Source organism: Siniperca chuatsi, linkage group LG3 (genome assembly GCF_020085105.1).
Source record: "Siniperca chuatsi isolate FFG_IHB_CAS linkage group LG3, ASM2008510v1, whole genome shotgun sequence".
Lineage (NCBI taxonomy): Eukaryota > Metazoa > Chordata > Actinopteri > Centrarchiformes > Sinipercidae > Siniperca > Siniperca chuatsi.
Genome location: NC_058044.1, coordinates 23013474 through 23038919, shown reverse-complemented (window position 1 = coordinate 23038919; position 25446 = coordinate 23013474). Strand labels below are relative to the sequence as shown.

Here is a 25446-nt window from a genome sequence, read left to right as displayed (position 1 = left end):
AGAAATCACTGAAGAGAGTATGATCACTATGATTTCTCATCTTAGATTAGTTATGATCAATAATCTCATGCAAAACACTGGCTATTAGACCTTCTGTATAGTCCTCAGTCCTCACAGAATTATAATTATTTTAAGGGACGGACAAGGACATTTAAAAGGATATGTAGCAGTTGACTTTAATGTTTGCAGAATAACAAAATGCAATAAAAAGGTTCATCTTAACGGGTTGCACGAGTAATGAAATCTGTTAATACAACACATTCTGGATAACGTAACATTACAGATTTACACAGAGCAATTATTATAACTTTTTAAGGAGTGTAGTTTTAACTAATTAAATAATAGCCTTCTAAGACTCAGGATATTATGTAATTATTATTACATCATCATCCTATTGGTACATTGTATCCTGTCAAGTCATAATCACAATTTATTGCAACAATTTACATTTGCAGCAATGTTGTTGTTTTTTACATTTTTGACCAATTGAGGGGCATTTTATCATACTAACAAGCTATTACATCGTGTGGCATTCACTACATTATCAAATACTCCAGGACAATTGTCCACCTCAGCAGCTCCTCCAGCAGATAAATGACTAATAGAGTTAGATATAAAGCCTGTTCTCTGTTAATCAGGTCTCAGGGTTTGTTGACATTCGCCATTTAATATTAACTAGAAAAAGAAAACAAAGAAAGGCAGCAAAAACAAGAGTTTTTGGAGAAAACATTCCTGGTTTAGCGTGGTTTGGCAGGAAAAACAGTTGTTTCAAAATATCCAGAAGCTAATTAGATGCAGTGGCACTGCTCAACACTAGAGGGTACAGAAGAGTAAAAACACACATGGTCTGTCATACATTACTGTATGATCTGAAACTGAACATAACTATTTGACCTGATTAAATAGCTCAAGTGTGCTCATGGACACAACACACAGAACCTGATCTCCTGGGTTAAAGCTTCTTTGGTTTGGTTGCTTTTAAGAAACATAATTACTTGTTAAAGCAATATTGTATTTACAATCATATAAATACAAACAAACTTAAACCCAGTTCTTGTCCGAAGCAACACCACAGGATACAAAAATGTAATAAGTGACAATGTGTTTAATCATTTTTGCCATTTAGATGTTTTTGTTGTACTCTTTCAATGCATTTTCGCAGTGACAACCTTTTTCTTAAAAAACTTAAAAGAAAAAAGAAATAATAAAATCGTAGTTTAACATCTAAAAAATAACTACATGCTTTCTTTTTGTCCTTTTTTTCTCATTTTTTTTCTAATCTAATTTTTTCTTCTTTTAATTCTTATAATTAAGAATAATTATAATTATTATATTTTTAAATAAAATGATAAATCCACATCTGGTTCAAGGCCACATTCAGGCCCTAAACCATCACACGTGATGCAGTACATAAAAAAAAAAGATCTTTTCATCATTTATTTATGTTTTTTTTTTAAATAGAAGAAAAATGTGGTGGGTAATTGTAAAAAGAAACAAAAATATAGAGGTGTCAACACATTCATAAAGTAGAGGGGTTAAAAAAAACTTGTGGGAGAGATGTGGGGAAAGGACCAGCATCACAAAGCAAAACAAAAGGTAAAAGTCGCAGAGTTTTGGAAATGCTGAAGAGTCTGTTTGTGGCTCGGCTGGAGGTCAGCCTACAGTCTGGGTTGTATTAGTTTGAGGAGCAGGATGGGGAGTGGGAAGGGAAGGTGAAGCATCAGCTGCAGGTGATGTAGTGCTTGCTGCCTGGTGCTCTGAGTGGGGGGAGGGATCACCACTGTCCTGCCGGCCATCATCAACCTACAGAAACAGACATTCAGAGTGGGACGGGATTTTAGCTGTAAAAGAAATAAGACACCCTCAGATTCACTGGCCGTGTTAGTATATCTATTTGCAAAGTTCAGTGCATTATTTTTTTAAGTTATTTTGTTAGATCCACTTTCAGTGCATTTATGTTTCCTTAGCTATTACCTACTAACACATTCACTAAAAACAGAAAACATGGACATGGTGTTGCTAAATGCAAGTCCACTATTCACTGTCTTTGTATCTGTGGTTTGGTCTGTATTTTAAGTCTATTACTGAACACTTTGGTTCTTGATCCTGTCTTTAGTGCTAGAGTTCTAGATAGTTACACATTATGCTATTAAACTCCTAACTAGCTGCCCTTGAAATGTTTTAAATAGGCTTTGCGATGATTTTCTAATTTTGGCTACCTCTCCACAATAACTAAAAACGTACCAACCTACAACTAGAAAGGAAGGTACACAGTCGATACCTTTTTCCCTTTTAGCAGAATTCAATTTCATTGTGAATGTTTCCTTTGATGCTCAACAACAATCTAGTGTTCAGGTTCAGTTGTTGATGTGGTGCAGTGCACAGTATGTAATCATCAGTAGGGTCTACAAAACATGTCACACCACACCACATGCTAACACAGAGAAAGGCGGTTACCCTCACTATTCAGTTGGAGAGTGTGTAACTATAACAACAGTGTGTAACCATAGCTACTCACATGGAGACCGTGAGGAGGGAAGAGAGTTCTCCAGGCAGGTCCTCATTACCTCCCATCAGGAGTGTAACACGGGGCTGGGTATCCTCCTGTTGGCATGCGGGGAACACATCAAGGAGAGATTTCACATACAGACACACACACACACACACATTTTAATACCCTAACTTTAACCAACATACTGCCTGTCCAGAGAGGGCTGGTTTTAGGCATAGACAAGCTAGGCAGTTGCCTAGGGGGCCAGGTGCACCCTTAACTCGAGTCATTAAGTAGTTATTGAGTGAAACAAAAGATATAATGATAAAAGTTGTACTGGTCTATACCCTGAAATTAGAGAGAACTTTTCCAGAAATATGGGGTTAGGCCAGGCGTTTTTGATTAATACAGTCTTAGGATCAGTTATAAAGTCAGATGTTTGCTTCTGGAATGACAGCTGTCAAAAACGACCACAATTACACTGAACGAGTCAGCTGCTCAAAATAAAAAAGGTGCAGCCAGTAGTTTAAGATAATGACAGTGAGTGTCAGTGAGCAGTGTGAGCAGAGCTGTTTTGAGTTTCACAAACTGATGTGTAAGTGTACACATGTAAGTGTACACAGCAATATCTGTCCAACGTTTGCTAGCATTAGCTAACAGCTTGCGTAATCAAATGTATGTTTTATTTCTTATGAATTCATCTTTTCATTTTTAAGATGAAGAATGTTTAATTTCTTCTTTCAAAAGTTACAGAGTGTCTCTTTAAAGGGCAGCACGGTGGTTAGCAGTGTCGCCTCACACCGAGGTCTCGGGTTTCAGCCCCGGTCCTCTCTGTGTGGAGTTTGTATGTTCTCCCCGTGTCTGCGTGGGTTTACTCCTGTTTCCCCCCACAGTCCAAAGACATGCAGATTAGGCTGAGTGGAGACACTAAATTGCTAAAGAATCAAATTGTCTCTTTTTAGGAAGTCATATACAAATGTGTCATGACACATTTGTCAAGATAAATCACCCCTTATGTATTTTCATATTCATTTCATAACAAATACTACATTTTGAATATGTATTTTGTTGAAAAACATCCATACATTAACAAATTACCACCATAACTTAAAACAAAGAATTGAAACATCATTCCCAAACTGTTATACTGAGTCTGGTTTATATTATGCTGCCAAAGGTTCGTTTATATCAGAAATGAGTTAGGACAAACACAACAGTGAAGATTTTAGTCACACTAGCAGCACGGCTATAGAAATGACAATGCCAGTCAGTTGGTGGGTCCGCCGCTTTGGTCCAGACTGACTATTAATGGTCTGATGCTGATAATACCTGCGCCTCACTACAGAAATGATAATGCTGTCTGTGATGTGGAGGAGTCAATGTCACTCTGGCACAGATGAACAGAAATCAGGATAATATTAGAATCCTTCATTGATTTTCTTATGTTTCATCTCATATCCTAAATGTGATTAAAACCAGGAGAAGACATAACAGAGACTAGTGGGAATGTAAAGGTACTAGTTGACAGACTATATGCTGGTGATGGCATGAGTCAGACCAGAAGTTAAGTTGTTGAGTTAAGTTTTAAACATTCAACTTAATATTTAATGAATATAATTAATAAATATTAAAATAAAAATATTATACAATTATTATGATCGCCATACAATATTGTTATAAAAAGATCTAGAAAAAGTTTGTCCTCTTGTACACTTTTTTGCCGTCCACCACAAGGACAGAAGGTCTCTGTAGAAAACAGCAAAAACAGCTACAATAGCTGAAACAGCTACAAATTATTTGCACTCTTTTATGGGCTACGATTTTTAAGTCTAAAAAACACACCTCTGATACAAACAAGGAATCCGCTGATAGGTATTCTACTGTGGGGTTTATCTCTCTAACAAATCACGAACAACAGAAATGCAATCACCACCTCATTCTTGCTTTGTTCAATCTGTGAGGACATCTTACTGCCTTCTAAATCATGTCTGACTAGACTCAGGGAGCAGTTAGATTTGGCTCCTGTGGTCATATGAAGTCAGCATTGAGTACATGGAGTACAGGGAGGAGGACCTGAGGAGAGGTAAAACTAAAGAACATCACGGTGACAAAGTATGGGATATGAGGCTCAAAGCAAGGAACAGATCTGTCTGCAGTCCTACCTGACTGCACTGATGGGTTGAGAAGTAACCTCTCCCCATTGGCTGAGGTCAAACCCAGGCTGATTTATGGGCCCTCTTTAAGAGAAAAGTCCTTTGATTTGTGTTGACAGAGGAGACGACTACACGCTAGATTTCATACACGTGTGTGTGTGTGTGTGTGTGTGTGTGTGTGTGTGTGTGTGTGTGTGTGTGTGTGTACCTGAGTTTGGTGTGGCTGGGGAGTTGGCTTGGCTTGCCTGTGAAGATACACTGGCAGCTGACTTCCTAGTATACAGGCTAGCTTCATCCTGGAGCTTTGCAACGTTCTTCTTATACCGAATCCTCTTGTTTCCAAACCAGTTGGCCACCTGAGAGAGTTAGAGAGGTAAAAAGAAAGTCAAAAGCAAGCCAGGAAATTCAGCTGGCTTTGTTACACTAAACCATGTGTGCTATATGTGTGCTTTATCAATTTGTTTATGTTCCAATGTCATTTTTCCCCCCAGTGTGTCTTTGACATCCTGACCTGAGAAACAGTGATGGAACACTTCCTGGCCAGCTCCTCCTTGGCCTCCTCACTGGGATAGGGGTTTGCCAGATGGGAGTAAAAATATTCATTCAAAACCTCTGCCGCCTGCTTGCTGAAGTTTCTTCGTTTCCGCCTGACAGAAAAGGAAGATTGCAACACTGAAGCAAATACTCTTCTTCGCAATGTTGTAAGTACACTGTCACACACAGGAAAACTAAAGGAAAATAAACCAACCTGGCATCCAGGAACCTGGAGCGCAGGATCATGACAGCTTCACATGTGCTCTGCTTTAACTGCATCTGGATAGTGCTGAACTTGCGGTGGATGATTCCCACCATTCGCTCTATCTCTTTAGGTGAGACGGGTCGCGTACGGGACTGCTCCCTCAGCAGGTTCATCACATGGTCGGTGAATTCATTGCATGCCTGTATAGGAAGAGGTGTGAGTAGTTCAAAGAAAGAATTTAAACAAACTCAAACATTAGATGTAGTTTTCTTTATCAAATCCACTTAAGCCTAAACCCAACCTACCGGTTTTAAGAGCCACTCGCTGCACTTTTGCCCAAAACCCTGGTGGGATCCATAATTTCGTTTCTCTGTCATCCCAAAATCAAAATACTATATTCAGAAAAAACATGTTTCTGGTACTCAGTATTGACTGGCTTAGTCATATGTTGAGCTGTCGTAAAATAAAAAATCTGTGACATGATGAGTGAAGTATCATTTTGTGACAGAGTAATACTTAATTGCAATTTGTTATTATTCTGTAATTATTACAATAAATAACTGCGTATTTTTTATTATTATGATCAAAATTGTACAGCAGCTCTTTTCCTATTGTAAAATCACTGTAAAATCTCTTAATTAAGTTAATATTTTTCTCAAATATCACACCTGTTCATATTTCTCCAGCTCAGCGTGGTACATCTTTCGTATCTGAGCGAGCTTCTCTCTGTACTCGGTATGTTGTAAGCCCCCTTCATCAGGTGACCCTCCGGCTGCCACGGCTGCCGCTGCTGCCGCTGCAGAGGCCCCGCCCCTCTCCGGGCCCACAACCCCCTCTGCTAACAGCATGTTGTCCAGTCGCATGATCTGAGGGTCTGGACTGTCCTCTTCTTGGACCCCTCGGATACCCAGGGCTGTGGAGGTGGATAGAAACTGTCACAGCCACATCAGATGTGATGTAATCAAGTCAAGGAAGTGTTAGCAGGGCAGATGTTTAAAGCCAGATCTTCAAATTAAAAGACATTTTTATTTACCATAACGCCCTGCTGACTTACTCACCTACTGCTATTTTTGGATATACTGCCGGGAAGTATTGAAAACTACTTGAGAGTCTTCAGAGTTCAAAGCTTTTCATGTTCAAAATGTGGAGCATCTATTAATCAGTGGCATTGAGAATACAATGAACTTAAGAACAGAGACATTAAAGGGGTGAAAAGAGCTGAGGAAAAGGGGAAGTAGAATAATAACTTTGTATATCCTGCTTATGTAACACTGTAATAATGTTAATTTAGAATTTCTGGCTCAGCCATGTAGAACTAGAAAAACAGGATGCACACTGCACAGCCGTAAGTTAGAACGACTACATCACATCAGTAGATGTTAGGCACACAACCCGCTGGCATTCTGTCAAACTTCTAAGCTGCTTCCAAACATTGTAATTCCTGCTGATCAGTAGCGTGTTTCAGTATGTCAAACTTAAATTTATTAATAGATATTTTATATAATTAGCAGATTCTTTGTAGTTTTTAACTTACTGTTTTTTAATTTTTTGATTGAATAAATGCTGCGTTACGATCTGAAGCACAAACATAGTCATGCTGTGAACCCAATGTGTGATAAAGAAATGAAAGAATCGCAGAAAACAAGGTGTTGCTACACAAAAACAAAAAGTTTAGTTTAGCGTTCATTATATACACAATTACAATACAATATTTTCTCCTTTCTTTTACATAAAACATTTGCATTTTTCACACAGAATAAAGCACAAATAGTAACATATGTACTTTTTGTGCAACACCAAATTGTGTACAAACTGAGGGTCTCGATGGAGTTTGTGTTTCAGTACAACTACGGTTCCCTTAACAGCCAGCAGAGAGCACTATCTCAAAATGCAAGCCCCACAACACACATACCATATTTCCACACTATAATCAGATTCTTTCATTTTGTTCCTTCTTCCCATTTTTTTTCTAAATGTCCCTCAATAGAATGTCCTCAAATACAAGATAGAAAACTCCATTTCCATAAAAATTATTATCTACTAGGCAGGCACTCGAGAAACAAGCCCCAGTTTTTAATCTCATGTCGTGGACACTTGGGCTTGGCCCAGTCTCTTCCTAGACAACATGCAACAACAGCTGGCTAATGACCATAAGATGGTAATGGAAGTTTTTTCCCCACACACCCAAGCAATACTAGAACAACTCTACATCAAATATATAGTCTCTACAGACAGCACAGCTGAACTTCAGAAAACTTCAGACACTATAAATACTGGATGACATTAGAAAGCTCGGTTAAAGCTCTGTTTGTTGGAGGCAGTGAGGAGCACAAGTGGTGTCTGTACACTGGGGCAACTGGAGTGAGAGAGAAAAAGAAGAGGCAGGGGCAGAGAGAGACACAGCAACGACAGAAAACACTGACAAGAGGGAGGTTTAAGAAAAAACGGTAACTGTTGCTATGGGAGTAATGCCAGCTTTCCTTTGGCATCCCTAAGCCCAGTGAAAAACAGACACACATACACAAGCATCCTTGCACACACACACACACACACACAGCTGTTAATTAACGCCAGCTCTTAAGGAGCGACTAAAGACCCTGTGAAAAATGAAAGCTCATTTGAGAGGTCGTTAATTTGCACAGTTATGCAAATTAGATGGCAATTACAAGGTAGTTCCAGAGATCGTCTCACATTCATAATCCCGCAACAAGGGCAATGACAGCCTCCGCATCTGGCTAGCAGCATCCAGACTGACACACAAAAACACACACACACACACACACACGTATAAACACTAACACTTGGTGATCGCCTCTAATTTTGGCAGTCTATCACACACACTAGCGACTTCTCAAACCATATTACAGTCCAGTAAATGCACTGCTGTTGTCCTCTTGCTGTGCTGTAATATGGTTAATATGGATGTAATATTACATCAGAGTTTGAGTATACTGCATCTAACACACTGATGTGCCAGATTAACCCGACTGCAGTATAATCCAACAACTCACAAAGTCATAAATGCTTGTGTAGGCTGACTCACACACACACTCAAAGCAAATGTGTATGTCAGGTGCACCTGTGTGAGTGTCTTCCACGGCTACAGATCAGACTGTAAAGAAAATCCACGTTTCAAAGACAAAGAGGAGTAATTACCAGTTTACAGAGAAGCGCTTCTCCATATCTATATCCCCTTTTCCCTTCTTCCTTCATTTATACATCCATACATCCCAACCCGTCTCTTTCCCTGTCTCATCATTCGCTAATTTCAATTTCTGTCTTTCCCATCACGTCTCTGATAAGTCATCTTCTTTTTTCCTAACATTTTCTGAATTACACTATTTGTGTGGTAAAGTGGACAATCGGAGAGAAAATGAAAGTTGGAAAAATGGGGGTTGAAAGGAACATCTTGATACATGTGAGAAACAACAAAGTCAAAAATGAGAGGTGTTTCTAATAGAGGTGTTTCTCTTTTGTCCAGCCCATTTATATCAAGGCAGAGGGCAGACTAAATATTGGAAACATCCCTTAGTGTAATGCAATAAAATTCAACAGCACCAAACTACAGCCTACAAAATGAGTGTGTAAGTTGAATCAACACCTCTCTAAAATAGTTTCAACAAACACTTAACATTATAACCTTCATGAAAGTAGGATTTATTGCCTGGTGAGGAGGACCGTGGTGGCAGAGTGGAATAGAGAAAAGGAAAGAAACTATATTCGAAGGCGGCCAGGTCCCATTACTGTTAATTAATTCATAATTAGTCCAGCCTTCCAGATTGCCCACTCACTCTGTTGAGTGTACAAACACTGACACACACGCTCACACACAGTGCACATAATAAAGAGATGAGCTGCAGTCCATGACGCCTCGTGGAACAGAACGCTCTGACAGAGGAAATCCAGTTTTGTGAGCCCATTTGGGGCTGTGGGTGGCAAACTGTCCCCCACTGAGAATCTGTTTGTAGTGAAGACTGACAGGACTCCGGGGTCTGGAGATTATCAACTGTCTGCCAATCCATGAAACACAACCATTACTGCCTCTCCCTCCAACACATCCATCAAGCTGTCCCTCTTTTGCTATCTTTGTCTCCCTCTATCTCTCTTTTCTTTTTATTTTCATTTCTTTTCCTGTCTGCACCACCCATGTTTGCAGCTATGTGTCCCGTTGCCTCTCTCGTCATTTGCTCTGTTTTCTTACTTTGCCTATGTCCTATTTTGTGCGCTATAATACTCTCAAAAATTGATGGATGATAAAAACAGAGAGTTGTATCAGGAATAGCATGACGAAGAAGTCAGGAAGGAGGGAAAAGAGAGGCAGTTCTAGGATGACAGGAAAGTGGGCAGATATATCCAGCAGTGTTTTTGGACTGTCGCCGTCATGTGAGGAGTTATTTTTAATGGTTCTAACTTGGGACAGAGAGGAAGAGAACGAGACAATGACAGCAGAAAGCGGGAGGCAGCACAAGCTTGGTCGAGACAAAGGGAGAAAGGAGTGATATATGTTCTAAACTTCCACAACAATCTAGATGTAGAGACAGCCTAAAAGCCTAGAAAACCACAGAGATAAAAAGTGCCAATGTGTTTCTCTGTGAATTTTCATCAGTTATTGAGCATAATGGAATTGGTCAAATCAGTATGAAGGAGCAACAACACACCAATGGAAAGTAGAGTGAAACAACAACTGTCACCTTTTTCACATCTAAATGCTGAATGTAAATCAAGATACTGACAAAAGGTTTCATTCATACCAGAATGTGTCAATGGAAAACTAAAAGTGGTCCCTAGATGTTGAGGTCCACCCTGCAGGTTTAGTATGGAAGATGATGATGTGGCCAGGCAATCCTTGACTTTATAGGATTTCTTTATTTACTTGTTTACCTTATTATAAGTTAATGCAATAATTTGACACTCAATTATGTTGAAAGGATATGGTTCAAGATATTGTTTTCTTTGTTTGTTTGTTTCTGTCAACCAAGACCAAAACCAACATTGTTGTTCAAAAACTATTAAAACACATCAGTGAGACACAGTGTTGCACTGGCTGACATGTCCCTTCATTACCTTGAATTTATTTACAATTAGTTTATTTTGAGTCAATCCTACTTGCTGCTGCAAATACTCACTAGAGCACCAAATGTGTATTAATCCACTGCTGAATAGTGCCCAAGAAATGCACTATTTACTTCAGTTTGAGTCACTTTTGGGAAAACCTTCAGTGCCCAGCTGCTTTAAAAGATTTACATCTTCAGCAGGAACAAATGTGCTTGGGGCTGAGTGCCACAGACACGGTAAGGAAATCAGAAAGTACTGAGAGATGGACTAACGCATTGCTGGTTTGTAATGATGTAGAATAACACCAGCCTTATCTTTTGATCATCTTTACAATTAAGAAGAGGGGGATTTATGGCTGAGAGGGGTGGCAGTCCATGTTCTCACTTTCATACCAAAAGCTAAGCACTGACTGAAATGCATAAAACCCAGATCAGAGCAGATAGATCATGTTGACCCATTCACACAAAAGGCAAAGCTCGGCTCGTTCTGAGTCAATGCTGTGATGTGAGAAACATACAACTGAGCCGAACAGGCAGGCAAATGCAACTTAGTTCCTCCCATTTTTAGAAAAAGGTGAAAGAATCATCTGATCACGCTTCCATCTTTACAAATGTTCCCTTTTCTGACTCTCGTTCCGCCAAACTATTACATCTTCCCTCTTTGCCACCTTTGTCTTTTTCCCTTGTGACCGATTCTGTAAATTCAGGCTGTTAAGAGTGTGAAAAAGCTGAATGACAGTGAGTAGGTGAGACAACTAGTTGCCTTGGAAACTCTGTATCCCTCCTGCTGCCAACCTCCCGCTTCCCATTTCTGAGTTAAGTGAATGAAATGAGGTAATAACAGGGTCTGCTATGTAGCTCACACTGCTCTCTGCTTTAACTGGAAGGAGTTCTCCGCTCAAAAGCGAAGTAAAGATGATTTTCTTCCAGGTAAAACATAAATTTTGGCCCTTTACTGTAAATTCAAAATCACTGGGATGGGACTGAATGAGGACACTGTTCAGTTTATTTGTGAATTGACAAGCAATTAGATCTATTTCAGCATTACATCATCTTAACTACTGGCACAAGTTCCTAATGTTAATCACCCACATTAGACGATCCCGTTGCTCCCATGAATTTCTCAGTCAAAAGTCTGCTGTTATGACACTCAACATCACCAATGCAACCAGCAGAGGATAAGTTTTAGAAAAATGCCATCACAAACGGAAAGCGTGAGAATGCGAAACACTGAGCACACGAGCAAGATAGGGAGAAAGAGAGACAATGCATTAATAACAAGTAGCAAAAGATCAATGAAGGCTGAGAAAATGTAGCTGGACTAGTATTTAGTACTTATTTTCTCAATTTGACCTAAAATGATGAAAATGCTATGAGCCTGAAACAGCGAGTAAAAAAAATTATGTAAAGTAACCTCAACTACAATCATGGATGCACTGAGTAAAAATGCTTATCCTTACTTTTTCTTGATTAGCTGATGTCAAAACCAGGAATCAAATGGACAACTTACCTGTCCTTTCTTTGATGTCGCACAGGACACTGAAGAGGGCAGGCTTCATTCTGTGGCAGTTTAAAGCATGTTTCCTTTTGTGGAAAATGAAAGAGATAAAAGAGAGAGAGAGAGAGAGAGAGAGAGAGAGAGAGAGAGAGAGAGAGAGAGAGAGGGAGATTGTAAAATTACGAAACCATTCTTTGGTAGACTTTATATTCTATTGGTTACAGGCACTGACATCCATCAACAATAGATCATGTAGACACATAGCAAGACAGTGCTGAACAGACTGGGTTCAGATGAGAGTGCAACCAGACGTGTTTAAGCCTTTGACTGAAAACAGGCCTGAGCACATAGCTGCCTAATTCACCTGGACTTACTCACCCTAGTGAAGAAAGAGAAGGCACAATCATGCAGAAACACTTAACTTAAGAGGGAAAAAGTTTGTGTCCACATGCAATAGGGGTGGGATCAAATAATCAATATTGCAATATAATGTAATGTTGTTTTTGACAATGCAATATTGATACTCTGACACCTTCTGTTACACTACTGAGGCATAGATGTTTCTTTGTTTTCCTACAGACATCTGACCTGAAATGTGATGTTTTCTGGCACCTTTTGCCAGTTTATGGCTATATGAATTTGTAGATAACTGATACACTTTCATGTTGCTTTTTAAAATCTCCACACTCGGTGCAACTTGGTATATGATGTTTTATCTCAACTTGCTATTAAACTCTGTAATACTAAAGTGGGTAACTACAGAACAGGTTTGATTCCTGCTTTCTCTCACGTGCCTCTTTGATAACTTGCTTTAAAAAAGTTTCATCACAAAGTCAAGCAGAAACAAAGAGTGTGAAACTGAGCAGAAGATCAGGAGAGGCAGAAAGACAGTCAGTGCATTGTAGTAGTAGTAAGTAATATTAGATGAAGGCCACAAATGTAACAGGACTAAAATAACCACGCTTATCTGTCTCTGCTTTTTCCTTTTTGGGGGTATACTTAAATTTTTAGTTATGCAGATACCGTGATGTATCATAGTGTAGATGACTTGGTTTTATATATGGTGTATTGCAGTAGTGTCGAGATACTATTTTGATAATTTTGTATTGTGACTGTGAATTACACTGTGAAATTCGATATACGATTCGATATACGATAATCAAAGTGATGTTCAAAGCAGTGAACTGCATTCCACTGTTAGACTTTACTTGAGACCAAAGTCTTCATATGTACAACTCATATTGTTATTTCTAATTTAGGGAGATAGCATGATTTGATATTGAATTATTACGAGGCCCTATGAGTTATCCTGTGATTTCAAACCCTAGTGTGCTAACTACTGCGCTCAACACCATAGAGCACTGACCCCCAGGTTTGGCCACCACACAGTGTCACAGGGATCACAAGCCAGATTTTACTGTAATGTACAAGGGTTGGTAAATGTTATGCCAGAAAAAAACAGCACCCTACCAGTAAAGATATGTGAACAATCCAATGTGTTAGTGTGTTGAGGGGGAGGGGGGTCACAGGGGCTATTAACAGCAGATACAGGCTCAAATGGAGCGATAATCAATCCTCATCATGTAACTGATAAACAGCTCCACACCAACTCCTAACACCTCGCTTAACCCCCTCCCCTTGGTCAAACTCCCAAATGGCTAGCTACATTTTAAATGTGGAAAGAAGAGGAAAGCATCTCTGGTGGTCATGAAAATTTAAAGTAGGCCTATATAGTGTGCACAGAGGACAGCAGGCTAATATATGTGTGTTTGCAAATGGGACAGAGATGGAATATACATAGACGTCACAAAAAAAGGGGGGCACAAAATTTGCAGTAGTATTGGAGTTGAAGGGGGGTGTTATTACAATGTATTACAGTATGTGTGATGTGTGTGTAAGACCATGAAAGCTTGACGGGATGCTGTGATGGTGATTACCCCCCCCCCCGCGCAGACCCAAATCCAACTCTTAAACATGTTCTCTCCTCTATCAGGCCCTCGCTGGCCCTGAGTTATTACCTGGCCTGGGCCTCATCCAGACTCTCATCTGTGATGGCCATGATCTGCTGGAGGATGTCACCAATGTCCTGCTGCGGCTGACCGACGTTGTGATGTTTCCTTATGTTGTCAGGATCACCCACACCCCCCTGAGACAGTCCATTTAGTCCAATATGACCCAACATCATGCGGGCCTGGTCCTCCATACCTCCAATGTGCCACTTATTGTGGAGGGAGAGATGTGAGGAGAGTGACTACAAAGGGGGCTCCTTCTCCAACTTTCAGCACTGAGAATACCGAGAGGCTGAAAAGTTTTCCAAAAAACATACAGGTCTCAAAAATGAGAGCCGTGTTGCTTCAGCTGGAGCTATCTGCTTGTCTCGGTCTGAATAACAAAGGGAAAAAACTCGAAGTGCAGCAGCCGTACTGTTTACTTATCCGAAGAAAACGGGAAAACGCTACTCAGCAACGAGTCTACAAACTGTGATTCTTCTTCGGCATGGGAGGGTACGGTTCACAAAATATTAGCCTATGGTAAGATACTGTTGTTTTTATGAGTAGCGGTACGCGACGCGCGTGCGCACGTCTTTTCTTCCCCTGAAAAGACAAAACCAGGAGGCTCCGAAGGGGAGAAAAGCTTAAAAGGAAAATTAAACGTATTCGTAGACTATCAGAGCGGCCATACATGCAAGCAGCAGCTATGGAGTGTGGGCTTAGCCTAATATGAGCAACAAAAAAACGCAAACAATTACCAGAAGTGGCTTGCTACAAAGCTAACTCACTCCGTGCTTTGAGAGGCTGCTCGTGTGTGTTAAATAATGGTCTGAACGGTGCTATAGCTGCATCTAGTCCCTTTGATGTCGCCGTCTCCGCCTGCTCTCTTTTTATTCACGAGTCCCGTTTACCTGCTCGGTCATTAAAAGTGTGAACCGACAGGGTCATCTAAAAGACGGTCTAGGAAAGGTATTCCTGAGGAACTTCATCTATCTGGTTCCGTCCACGTCTCACACTGCCAGGTTTGTAGCCTACCATTAGTTATTGCTGTTTTCTTTCCCTGCCACACTCCTCCCAGAAAAACACCACGGAGCAATGCCGCCCACTGTCAAGCTACACAGGATGAGAAAAGGCTACTTCCGCTCCAACATTACCAAATAATACATAAACACAAATGCGTCTGTTTAATAATGACTTGGCCTAAATAAGTGGACGAGATTAAGAAGATTGTTTTGGCAGCATATAAGTCTACGACAGTACAAAAAAAAAAGCCAAAACACACAAATGGTTCAATGAGTCCAACTAATGGCCATGTCACGCTGTGTTTTGGAATACAGTCAGAGGACAGGCAGCTTGGTGGTAGGCTATATTGTGAAAATGCAGAGGTAAACAATATTTTTATTGTTCCATAACACAGTTTCTCCTTCCGAAGGAGCCTTTTTTCTACTTGTCAGCACCTGACAATGGCAGAATTACTACATCAACATCATCCATCGATCCATTTAAACTGCTTATCTTGTACAGAGTCGCCCGCTGTGGGTATCCCAACACACATACACACGGCAGGTAGGACTACACCCTGGACGAGACACCCATGACCTACAGGGCTGTCTGAACACACATCACCTTTTAATCGGGACATTTCTATTGCATATAATTCACCAGCCTGCTCATCTCTATTGTGAAAATGTTATAAGGATGATAGGGCAGAGCCTCTAGAAGACAGGAGGTGTGTGGAGTGCTCCACAGACTCGTCCTGCCAAGCTACACAGAATAATATGACCACTGAAATTGAACATTCATAAAAACTCAAACCTATGACACGTAATTTAGAGTTTAGTAGTTAATTGTGTTGCTGTTTTTTCTTGACACTGGGCTGGCCCAATGATATATTTAAACCCCCGGCCTTTGGGCTCAGTGTCTTCTTGCCAAAAGTATACAAAAACAAGAGCGAGAGAGATGCGTCGTCGGCCCGCTTTGATTATGCGCCACTGTGAGTCTGACTGGCTCAGGGCGAGTCGGCTCCCGGCCCACTGCGGTTGGGTATTGCATCTGTCAGCCTCTCTCTACCAGCCAATTACTTTTGGTCCAGTTCATTCTAACTTTACCTGGGCCCGCCCCTTTCCCGTCTCTGTAATAGGGTGACATCGCATGGATAACTAGGAGTGGAGCAGGGTGGACAAATAAAAAGAGAAGAAAACATAAAGGTGGTGCTGAAAAGCTGAGAGAGAAGAGGTTGAAGTCCTTTAAGGCTGATGTTTTAAAATAACAAATTGTTCCATTGGCGATGTTACCAGTCAGTCATGTCAGCCTAGTGAGTCGGAGGCAGCGGAGAGGAGAGAGAGCAGCCCAGTGAGCCCAGTTCAACTGTTAGTCAAGGTTCTGCAGCTGAAGCGGTAAGACAGAAGACAGTAGGGATAAGATTGGGTTTGGCAAGCTGGCTATTCAGCTATATCTGGTGCCTTTTGTTGAAACACTTTTTTCATAAAGTCGATGCGCTCGTCATTGTGCCTTTTTACTAACCGACCAATCATAGCCTGGATGGGGCAGGACATTAAAAAAGGTTGACGTGCTACAGTTAACTTTCAAATGTTGAACTCATTGTTAGGCATGATCGTTATGATTATTGACAAGTTAGTACTTAACATTACCAAATTAGAGACTAGACCATTTTTCTTGAACAAGGATTTAATGAACAAAATCTACAAAAATTAAACTGCTGTATTGTCTATATATATATGAATAAACTAACATTATATAACTAATGCATTCATACTATACTAACATTATAGTATTAAATTATCATTTTATTTTAATATTGTTCAGTAATCTTGTTTAATCGGTGTGCCGGTCTGAGTCAAAAAGTCCAGGGGGAATTTTTCATTCCCAGTCCAGTCCTGCACAAACATGAAACAGTTGTTTAAGAATGGCTATGTTATAGTGCTTTTACTTTGAAAGCAACCTCGATTGAATTCCGGTCTTGTTCCTGATGTTTCTGGCTGCTTTGACGCAGCTCTCCATCAGTATGTCGGCGGGCTCCGGGAAATGCTGCAGTTGAAATTTCACCATGGACACAATGTTGTTGATGATGATGATGATGATGCTACCAATACTAATACTAATTGTGTGTGTGTGTGTGTGTGTGTTAGGACGTCCTAGAATAGCCTACCTAAAGGTGCCCTGAGACTGCATCTCTGATGCACACTATTGAGTTTATGGTGACCTCATCCTATATATATAGTCTATAATGAAATTATATTTTTACATGTTTCATCAAGTTCAGTTTTATCTGCTTTATGCCAATCAGCAGGTCATCATACAAACTGTCTTTGCTTTTAGTACAGGTGGCAGTAATCATTTTTATACAATTACTGGGTTGACTTCACTCTGGAGCTGATCAATTTTTGATTTCTTGATGTAAAGATTAAATAAAGGATCTTTTGCTGAGATATTGGAGGCTAGAACTTTATTGGGTGGCTGCTGAAATGTCAGTAACTTCATCACTATGATCCCTTTGTGACTTGTGTGTGGTGGTTTCTGATGATAATGCAGATACTGCGGTAACATATTTAACACCAAATGATTGTGTTTATTATTTCTGAAGATTTTCACTGTCCATTTTCCTCTCCCAACTTGCTAGTTCTGCAAGATTTCTTTCAAATAAATGTAATTTAAAAGTGTTAATTTCATTGCTTGGGTGGAACATTTGCTTGCCCGCAGTCATTCTCTCTCATACACTTACCACCTCCTTCTCAATACCTCAGTACACATATCTACAGGTTGTGGGGAAGCCCTGTGTGTGTGGTGGTGGCCATGAATTATTGTATTTTTTTCAACTCAATTCGCTGTGATTGAGACTTCATGTTCTTGAGAAGTGTGTGTTTGTGTGTATGAGCTTAATGCATTTGTGTCTATACTGCTGTCACTCTAGACAGGAGACTGACGCGATGGAAAAGATGAATGAATCCCCCAGCATATAGGAAGCACCAGAGCGTTTGAACCTGCTCTCTCTCTCAGTCTATCACGCTCGTATTTACTACCGCTCACACACAGGCAGCTGCATGCTCCCCCAACAAGCAGACACACAGATGTGGAGGCATCCAGACACACACAGACGCACTCACTGGCACTCACTTGCCTCTTCTCCCCTTTGTTTTAGTCTCAGCAGATTACAGCTGGCTCATTCTCATTAATTGGTCAATCAGCCAATAAAGCTAAATGCTCTGAATAAAGCTGATTTCCATTTTCACCGAGATGGAACAGTCCACCCGCTCCATTAATTAAACAACAATGGAGGACTATGGCACAGAGGAATAAGCTAAACCACATTAGGCTTTGGTTACACATGCAGTAGGCTACTATAGGCCTGCTTGTTAGTAGGCTCAGTTAATTGTTGGTTTTGTTTTTTTCATGGGATTTGTTGTTTGTAAGAAAAATATATAATATCAGTAGCCTTATCCTTTAAACCAGAAGTGTGTGTAGCCTATGTGCGCAGTTTTCATTGACAGTCTTGTCTCACATCTTCTCTTTGTCCTTTTATGTTCCCTACAATTCATCCCTTCTTTATCTCTCATTCCCTGTTCTCTCCATTTGCCCCCCTTTATCTCCCCATCTTGCCCACCTTTTGTCACCCCTTTCCATTATCCTCCTCTCACTCTCTCCTTTCTCCCACCTCAGCCTGCCCTGCTCACACTCATTGTCATGTAAATGAGAATCGATCCTTCTCTCAGCACCCCTCTGTACACACCAATAGCCTGACCAGTTTGTGAACGAGCTAAAAGAGGCTAAATGTAATGTTTATTTCTTCCTTTTTTATTTGAGTAGGCCTACATTAACAACACAAACAAGGAAAAAAATCCAAATTGTTCAAATATAACAGATCGCGTACACACAAGCTGACTGTTTTTCTGACCGTTGTAATGCCGCCATCTTGCGTTCAGACTTGAGCTGGCGTTTAATTCTGACGTCTTGCCCCGTGGTCTGATGGGAGTTGGAGTCAGAATGGATTCAGTACTTCCTGCTTTGACAAGGAAGACCAACACATTTCGGCTGTTAACTAAAAAGTTGTTCGCCTGCCAAACCGTTTCACCTCGAAGAGACAGCAGTGAATACAGAGACAGAGTAAGTATGAATTCCTATGATTTTATTAGTCGACTCATAAAAGAAAAGGAATTAAGCAAATTTTGAACAAGAAGCAGCAAAGTTTTGTCAATGTAAAGGTCGCTACGGCTCGTAAAGTAAGCTCGGCTCATCATATAAGTACATGACTCCAAAATGACTCCAAACCAGTCTTTATAAATGATTTACTCCGGTTATTCTTATGAATAACACTATTACAGTACGCGTGAATTTGTTAGGAAAGACAGAAGTGTGATAATGTTGATATCAAAGTTGCTGGTAAAGCAATTCAACTGTCAAAGCTTAGCCAGGATTTATTTATGCTAAGTTACCTGCATCTGCCTGGTATTGATTTCCCAACCTGATACCAAAATAGAGTTCAGACAATAACAGTAGGTATTACGTAAGTAAGTAAATAAACAAATCCACCCCCACTTCACTTTTCACACTTAGCAGGTTTAATACATTCTGGCTTTTATTCATTCAAAATTAATCACTCATCTTCCTCTCTGTGTATTAACGGTTGTGGCTGCTTTGTCTGGTGAAAACTGAAAACGGTTGTCAGTCTCTACGCATTTTATAATTAATCTCATTTCAAACATTTGAAAAGGGGAAATATTTTTCATTTTTGAAACTGTTCTATGTGCAGCATGAAACCTTTTAACAGGGGTCACCAGTAGAAATCACTTTATTTTTTATAGGAGTTACAAACTAAAAAGGGGTCAGGGCCACTGCTGTGGTGATGGTTTCTACTAGGGATATGCAATATAATAATATATAACATGAGACTATACATTTGTCTACCATCAGAGATTTTGTCATACCAAGATTTTTATATGATTTTCATATCAATTTAATGTAGTGCTTTGATTTTTCAGGTATGTAATTTACCTTGATAGAGGATTTTATCCATATCAACCCACCATACTTTCTACCAGAATAGGGGTGCTTGGCAAAATAACTTTTTAATATAAAAACATCTCATAAAAAGGGAAATGCAGAACTCCCTAAGAGGAACTGCTGTATTTAGGAATGGATTCTTGCACTGAATAGTTTTATCTGCCCTTGAATGTACAGCGATGACATGACTATTTAGACTGAATAGGATCTTTCTGTCCTAGACAGTGTAGCTTAGGGATAACATGAATTCATGACTGAATGGGAGCCTATTTACCTTTGTGAGTCCTCACATTTTGTCACAGGGACACAGCAAGTTGGTTCTCACAGTGTCAATAAGTCCCAGAGATAGCACATTCTTACACACACACACACGCACAAGAAATGACAGACAATGAGAATCTCTACTTTTTTATAGATTTATACACCTTTTATTCCCACATACTTGTATATAGTCCTGTCTATTGTTTACCTTTATTTGTTGAGCTTTTTTGTCCTTGTTCTTAGCTGTTAGGTCGATTTCTGTGTAAGTACATTGAAAGCAATGAAAAAAATAGGAATCAAATTCTTCGTATGTATACAGTACTTGGCCAATAAAGCTGATTGTGATCTCCACTACCACAGTAGTGTAGATTGTATAAAAACCTCTTCTGGCCATTAAAACACACATTTATATTGTTGCCCTCCCTTCCAGACGCCCTGTAACTTCCTCATTTACTGTACTTTTTTCTTTTTCTCTTCCTCAGATGTCTTTGATGGAGCGTGGGGGAGTCCGGCCAATTACGGCAGTGGCATGGACCTCCAACACCAGCACCTGCCCCAGAGATTTCAACCTGGTACGAACAGAGAAATAGAGGTTTATACAATACATACACATTGTTGTCACCAGAGTAACAATGTTTTAATTTAGAAACCTACCCAATAAATAGGAACCAGGTATTTCAACATTTCACTCAACAGTGACCACAAACAGTTTGCGTAAAGTCTTGAAAAGAAAGAACACTTTGATTCTTTCTGAAGGCTAAGGGGAAAAATATTGTGGTAGTCTTGTGTGCTTGTAACAAAGGTTTGTACAGTATTTTGCAAACAGACAAAAGGTCTGACAAAATGAAGGGAAGTTGCTATTTTTTGCCTTGACAAATTAACTTGTAGCCATGATACAGCCTCACAGTGGAAAGAAAAGTGGAAACATGTCCACTGTCATGTATGGGTGGGGCCCAGATTTGACCAGCCATATTATTTCAGTCTGTCTAGTTATATACAGACAGTATACCACCACTAACATCAACCACTCTCTCTACACCTCAACTTGCCATATTACTTCGACATGTTTGTGATGTCACATGTGGTATATCTAACCATACCCCTTTTCTTCTTAATCTCTCTGCCCTTCTGCAGATCAGCATCACAGAAGACGGCGCAGCAGCGAACTTTACACGCAGCTTTGCGATGAAGTCTGGATATTACCTCTGTTACAGCAAGGTAACTGACAGATATGAGATCAGAGAGACTCTTCCATACTTTTAATAACTATTACTTTTGACAGTTTGTTTGTCTGCACTTGTCCCTCCTGTCTTCCATAAACGGACCGTATCTCTCTCTCTCTCTCTCTCAATAGGACTTGGCAGGTGGTATGGTAGTGTCAGACATTCAGCTTATTTCAGATAAGGACTCTATTCCTCATGGTTATTGCTATATAGCAGAGCACCTTGAACCAAGTGAGTACATATACACACACATTTTTTATACTCTCTCACACGCACACACATACAGTTGTTAACACATTCCTGATATTTGATGTCTTATTTACTCACTGCTAATTTAAATTGCAGTCTGATGGACGTTATCTGTATCTCTGTTTGTGTGTCCAGAAACCTCTGTTTCAAAGAAGAAACGGGTGTGTGTACGCGTCGTCCCAGTGGGCAGTGTGGACACAGCTGTGTTGGAAATCAAACTGACAGCCAAAAGCAAAATGATGTTGCAGCACTACACATATGTGGGGTTGGTAACATCCGCATATACAAACATTTGACTTACGCCTGTTTTGTCAAGGCATTTCTTAAATCCCATAACCTAAAACACAGTGGTGTGTATTCAGAAATGAGTTATTTAAATACCCCTTGCTTTCAACTGTGCATTCAGTACTTAATTGGCAAATATACAGCTCTAAATGTATCATTAAATGTGCCTTCTCCCCAGAGACGTCCATGGCTACGTGTTGTGGTGCAGAAAGGGCTATTTTTCTAGCCCCATGCCCCAAGCCAAGCCCCGCAGTGTCAGTCTGGACCTCCGCAGACTCTCATTGGAGCAGCCGTCTGCTCCGCTGCCCCTCAGACCCAGGTACAGTACCTATTTAAGGTATAACATAGAGAAGTCCTACAGTGCATTTTAATAATTCACAAAATTAGTACTTGTCATCATTTATTGGGGGACACGTTATGACTCTTCTGGTACAGAGGCATTTAAATACAGCCAATTCAAATGACAATAACTTGATTGGACTGGAGGACAAAATTTTACATTGGTAACCAATAACATAAAGAAAAACATCATAATTTTAAGTTTTCCTTAATAAAGGTCGAAATAAGAGAGAATGCGGTTTTAAAACCCTACAGTATAGCACAGTTTGTATCCTGAAGATGTTTTAACTCTTGGCGTTAATATTTATCTATTTGTCTCCGCAGCAACCCTCTTCCTCCACTGCCAAATAATAAACTGAGCCAGAGACGCCACAGCCTCCACACCAAGGACAACTTGGACAAACCTGCTGACAACAGTATCCAGGGAATCACAGGTACTCCCCTCGTACACAGGAAACATATTACTATTTCTCACTGCAGGCAATCCACTCAAGTATTACCTACCTTCCCTCTCTGCAGCTCTAGATGGCGTTCCCTTTAGCCTTCACCCAAAGTTTGATATCCATGCAAACGGCACGGTACGTTTGACATTTTCAACAATACTAAAGTGATGGATTCCATTGCAAAATGTGGCTGTTTTTTGCCTCACTTTATCTCTTGTCTTGTCCTTTTTCACCCCAAGCCTCTAATGCCTCTAAACATGTATTCACATTTATTTCTCTTTGCTTTACCTCCCTCTCAGACTCAACTGAACTCTCAGTTAAACAACATTTGCATAAAGTCTCTCCAAGACATTGAAAATGAGGTAGGGTCGCATCTGACTCTCAATTTCAGTTCTGTGATTCTTAAATTAAGAACATACACTTTTCCTAACAAAGAATATACTCACCTTATTTTGTTTTTTCAGTATAACTACTCTTTTGTAGTGGAGGAGTCTGCTGCCAGAAGGACCAGACCATCAGTGCCAACAGGAGGCGCCCCGTCAGCTCAGTGATCTTTGAACTTTGACAAAGCAACAGTATCAGACTTCTGCGTTTTGCTCTGTCCAAAGGCATTTAGCATGACATCTCACATTATGGTACAGATGAAGGATGATCTTGCCTACATGTACACTGTAGGCTTACAATGTTGAGCTTCAAGTGGAAAGGATTTATCATAACAGGGTCAATTAAAAGGTCATCTATGGGTACTAGCCTTCTACATGGGACTGACAATCATACTTGAAAGCCGTTTAGATGGTTTGGCTGTTTGGTTGACATGCCACACTTATCCCTTGCATTCCTTTTTATTTGTCTATCATGTTAAGTCTATACTCCATTACCATTTTCAAGCATTCCAAGTTTCTATTTGCCAAAGGAAAGGCCTGTTTGAAAGGAAGCATGCTTGTAATTATATTGTCTTAACATGTCTTTAGACTGTGTGTAGGAATACAGTCTTTAAAGGCTTTACAAGGTTAGAGATGTAGAGTAGAGTATCTGCTGTTTGGGGCTACTCATCGGCAGCATTAAGCCCACTGTCAAATTCAGACTAATTGTTTGCTAAAAAATGCTTTATTATATCATAAAGATGCACTTGCTATTGAAGATGGCTGTGTTGTATTTTACTTGATGTCCTTGAGTGCTACACATCTTTAATTGTTTAAGAATGTATAAAGCAAAGCTATAATATTGGTGGATGAACTTTGCTGCAAATGTTTAACTGAACACGCTAGAAACACTAAATGTTGGATATAGGATATTTCTTGTATGAAGAGTAGCATCCTATCAGGTTTGTATTATTCCAAAGAAGAATATATCCTATTTTAAGGTGAATGGAGGAAGGTTGTATATTTTTCTCTGTGTGTTAGTCATACTTAAACAAGATGTGTGGGGGGTAAGGGAAGAGAATCTTTTTTCTTTTCTTTTTTTTTTTTTACTTTCTGGCAGAATTAGGGCCAAATATTTATCTTTTTCATTGTACAATACATAAAGTTATGTGTTATTGTTTTTAAGGTCTGTATAGGAAACTTTTATTGCATGGAAAAAATAAAAACCTAAAAAAACACTACTTGAGGTGTGTTTTGCATACAGTGCTGCCTTACAGAACAAACTACTCTGCGTTTTGGCACATTTGAGAAGTGAAGACCATCAGAAAATCCCTTTGAAATACAGCTCGAGAATGTAAATTGTGTTCAACACAGTAACATGCAGAAGGCAAAAACAGGGGGAACTGTACAGTATTTGTGGTCTTAGAGATATTTTCATTGCAGGGGCCTAACCTGAGCAGTTCAAATGGTAGACCATATGGACTTGACTTATTTATTTAGATGAAGTTGTCTGAGCATGTTTGCAGTTTCTTAGCAGTGCCTTGCATCAGTTACTGTACACACATTACCACACTGGAGTTAACCACAATATCATATTTAGGATCATGCAAGAGGTACAAACTGCCAAAGCTGAGAGCTTCCCAGTATGAAGAGAGCAGTCAAAAGAAGTATTGTTGCCAATGTAGTGACACTCTCTATCTTTGCACACTCATAGATCTTGTCTTGTAGATTTAACACTCAAATCTTTTTATCTAAACTTACTTGGCATTACTGGTCGAGTCTCTTCATTCACAAAAACAGGTTTGAATAGGATTTGCCATTTATGTTTTGTCAATTCAGGGTTACCAACTGAAATGATTCAGGATCCATCAATTCCTTTATATCCAAAATGTAGCATTTTATTCCACCCTCAGGTTATTATGCATCTGTGCACGACAACTTTACTCCCAGTTCTACACGTTGACAGCTCTTTTTTTGCCAGTAATATTTTTCATGTAAATGCAGCATCCTGCTTTTGCTTTTGTGGTGCATTACTGCCACCTGCTGTACCATGCTGGACTGTTTATGCTGGATATGTTATGTATACATTGCCTTTTACATCATTGCCTCCCGACATAGTAAACTTATGCAACCTTTCAGGTGAAATCTTTCATATTTTTTGTAAATTATTTATTTTTCACTTTGTGATGAAAGAGGAAAATGGGCATGGAAAATTGCAACTGCACAAAATACTGTATATTTAAGCCTGTAACTAAAGATTATTTTCATTATTATTTTATTATTAATTGATTATTTGCTTAGTATTTTTTTTTAAATGACAAATATATCATAAGTTATCAA

At 39.7% G+C, this 25446-nt stretch overlaps 2 protein-coding genes across 4 annotated transcripts; one reads left to right on the top strand and one right to left on the bottom strand.

The window, feature by feature from the left end:
• Positions 1-150: 150 nt before the first annotated feature.
• On the bottom strand, positions 151-15023 carry LOC122873295 (pre-B-cell leukemia transcription factor 1-like). 2 transcript variants are annotated; one of them, XM_044189849.1, is made up of 8 exons: positions 13954-15023; positions 11948-12021; positions 6052-6296; positions 5393-5583; positions 5156-5291; positions 4853-5000; positions 2519-2604; positions 151-1841 (listed from the first exon to the last, which is right to left on the bottom strand). In XM_044189849.1, the coding sequence occupies exons 1-7, from the start codon at positions 14136-14138 to the stop codon at positions 2564-2566; spliced, it is 1020 nt and encodes a 339-aa protein (XP_044045784.1). In that variant the 5' UTR covers positions 14139-15023; the 3' UTR covers positions 151-1841; positions 2519-2563. The 2 variants fall into 2 exon arrangements, with proteins under 2 accessions (XP_044045784.1, XP_044045783.1); XM_044189848.1 differs by having other exon boundaries at positions 151-1803.
• Positions 15024-16127: 1104 nt separating this feature from the next.
• mvb12a (multivesicular body subunit 12A) lies at positions 16128-24344 on the top strand. 2 transcript variants are annotated; one of them, XM_044190821.1, is made up of 10 exons: positions 16128-16322; positions 20688-20777; positions 21340-21423; positions 21560-21659; positions 21813-21942; positions 22141-22281; positions 22626-22735; positions 22821-22879; positions 23044-23106; positions 23209-24344. In XM_044190821.1, the coding sequence occupies exons 2-10, from the start codon at positions 20688-20690 to the stop codon at positions 23293-23295; spliced, it is 864 nt and encodes a 287-aa protein (XP_044046756.1). In that variant the 5' UTR covers positions 16128-16322; the 3' UTR covers positions 23296-24344. The 2 variants fall into 2 exon arrangements, with proteins under 2 accessions (XP_044046756.1, XP_044046755.1); XM_044190820.1 differs by lacking the exon at positions 16128-16322 and adding an exon at positions 18890-19047.
• The last annotated feature ends 1102 nt before the right edge of the window (positions 24345-25446 follow it).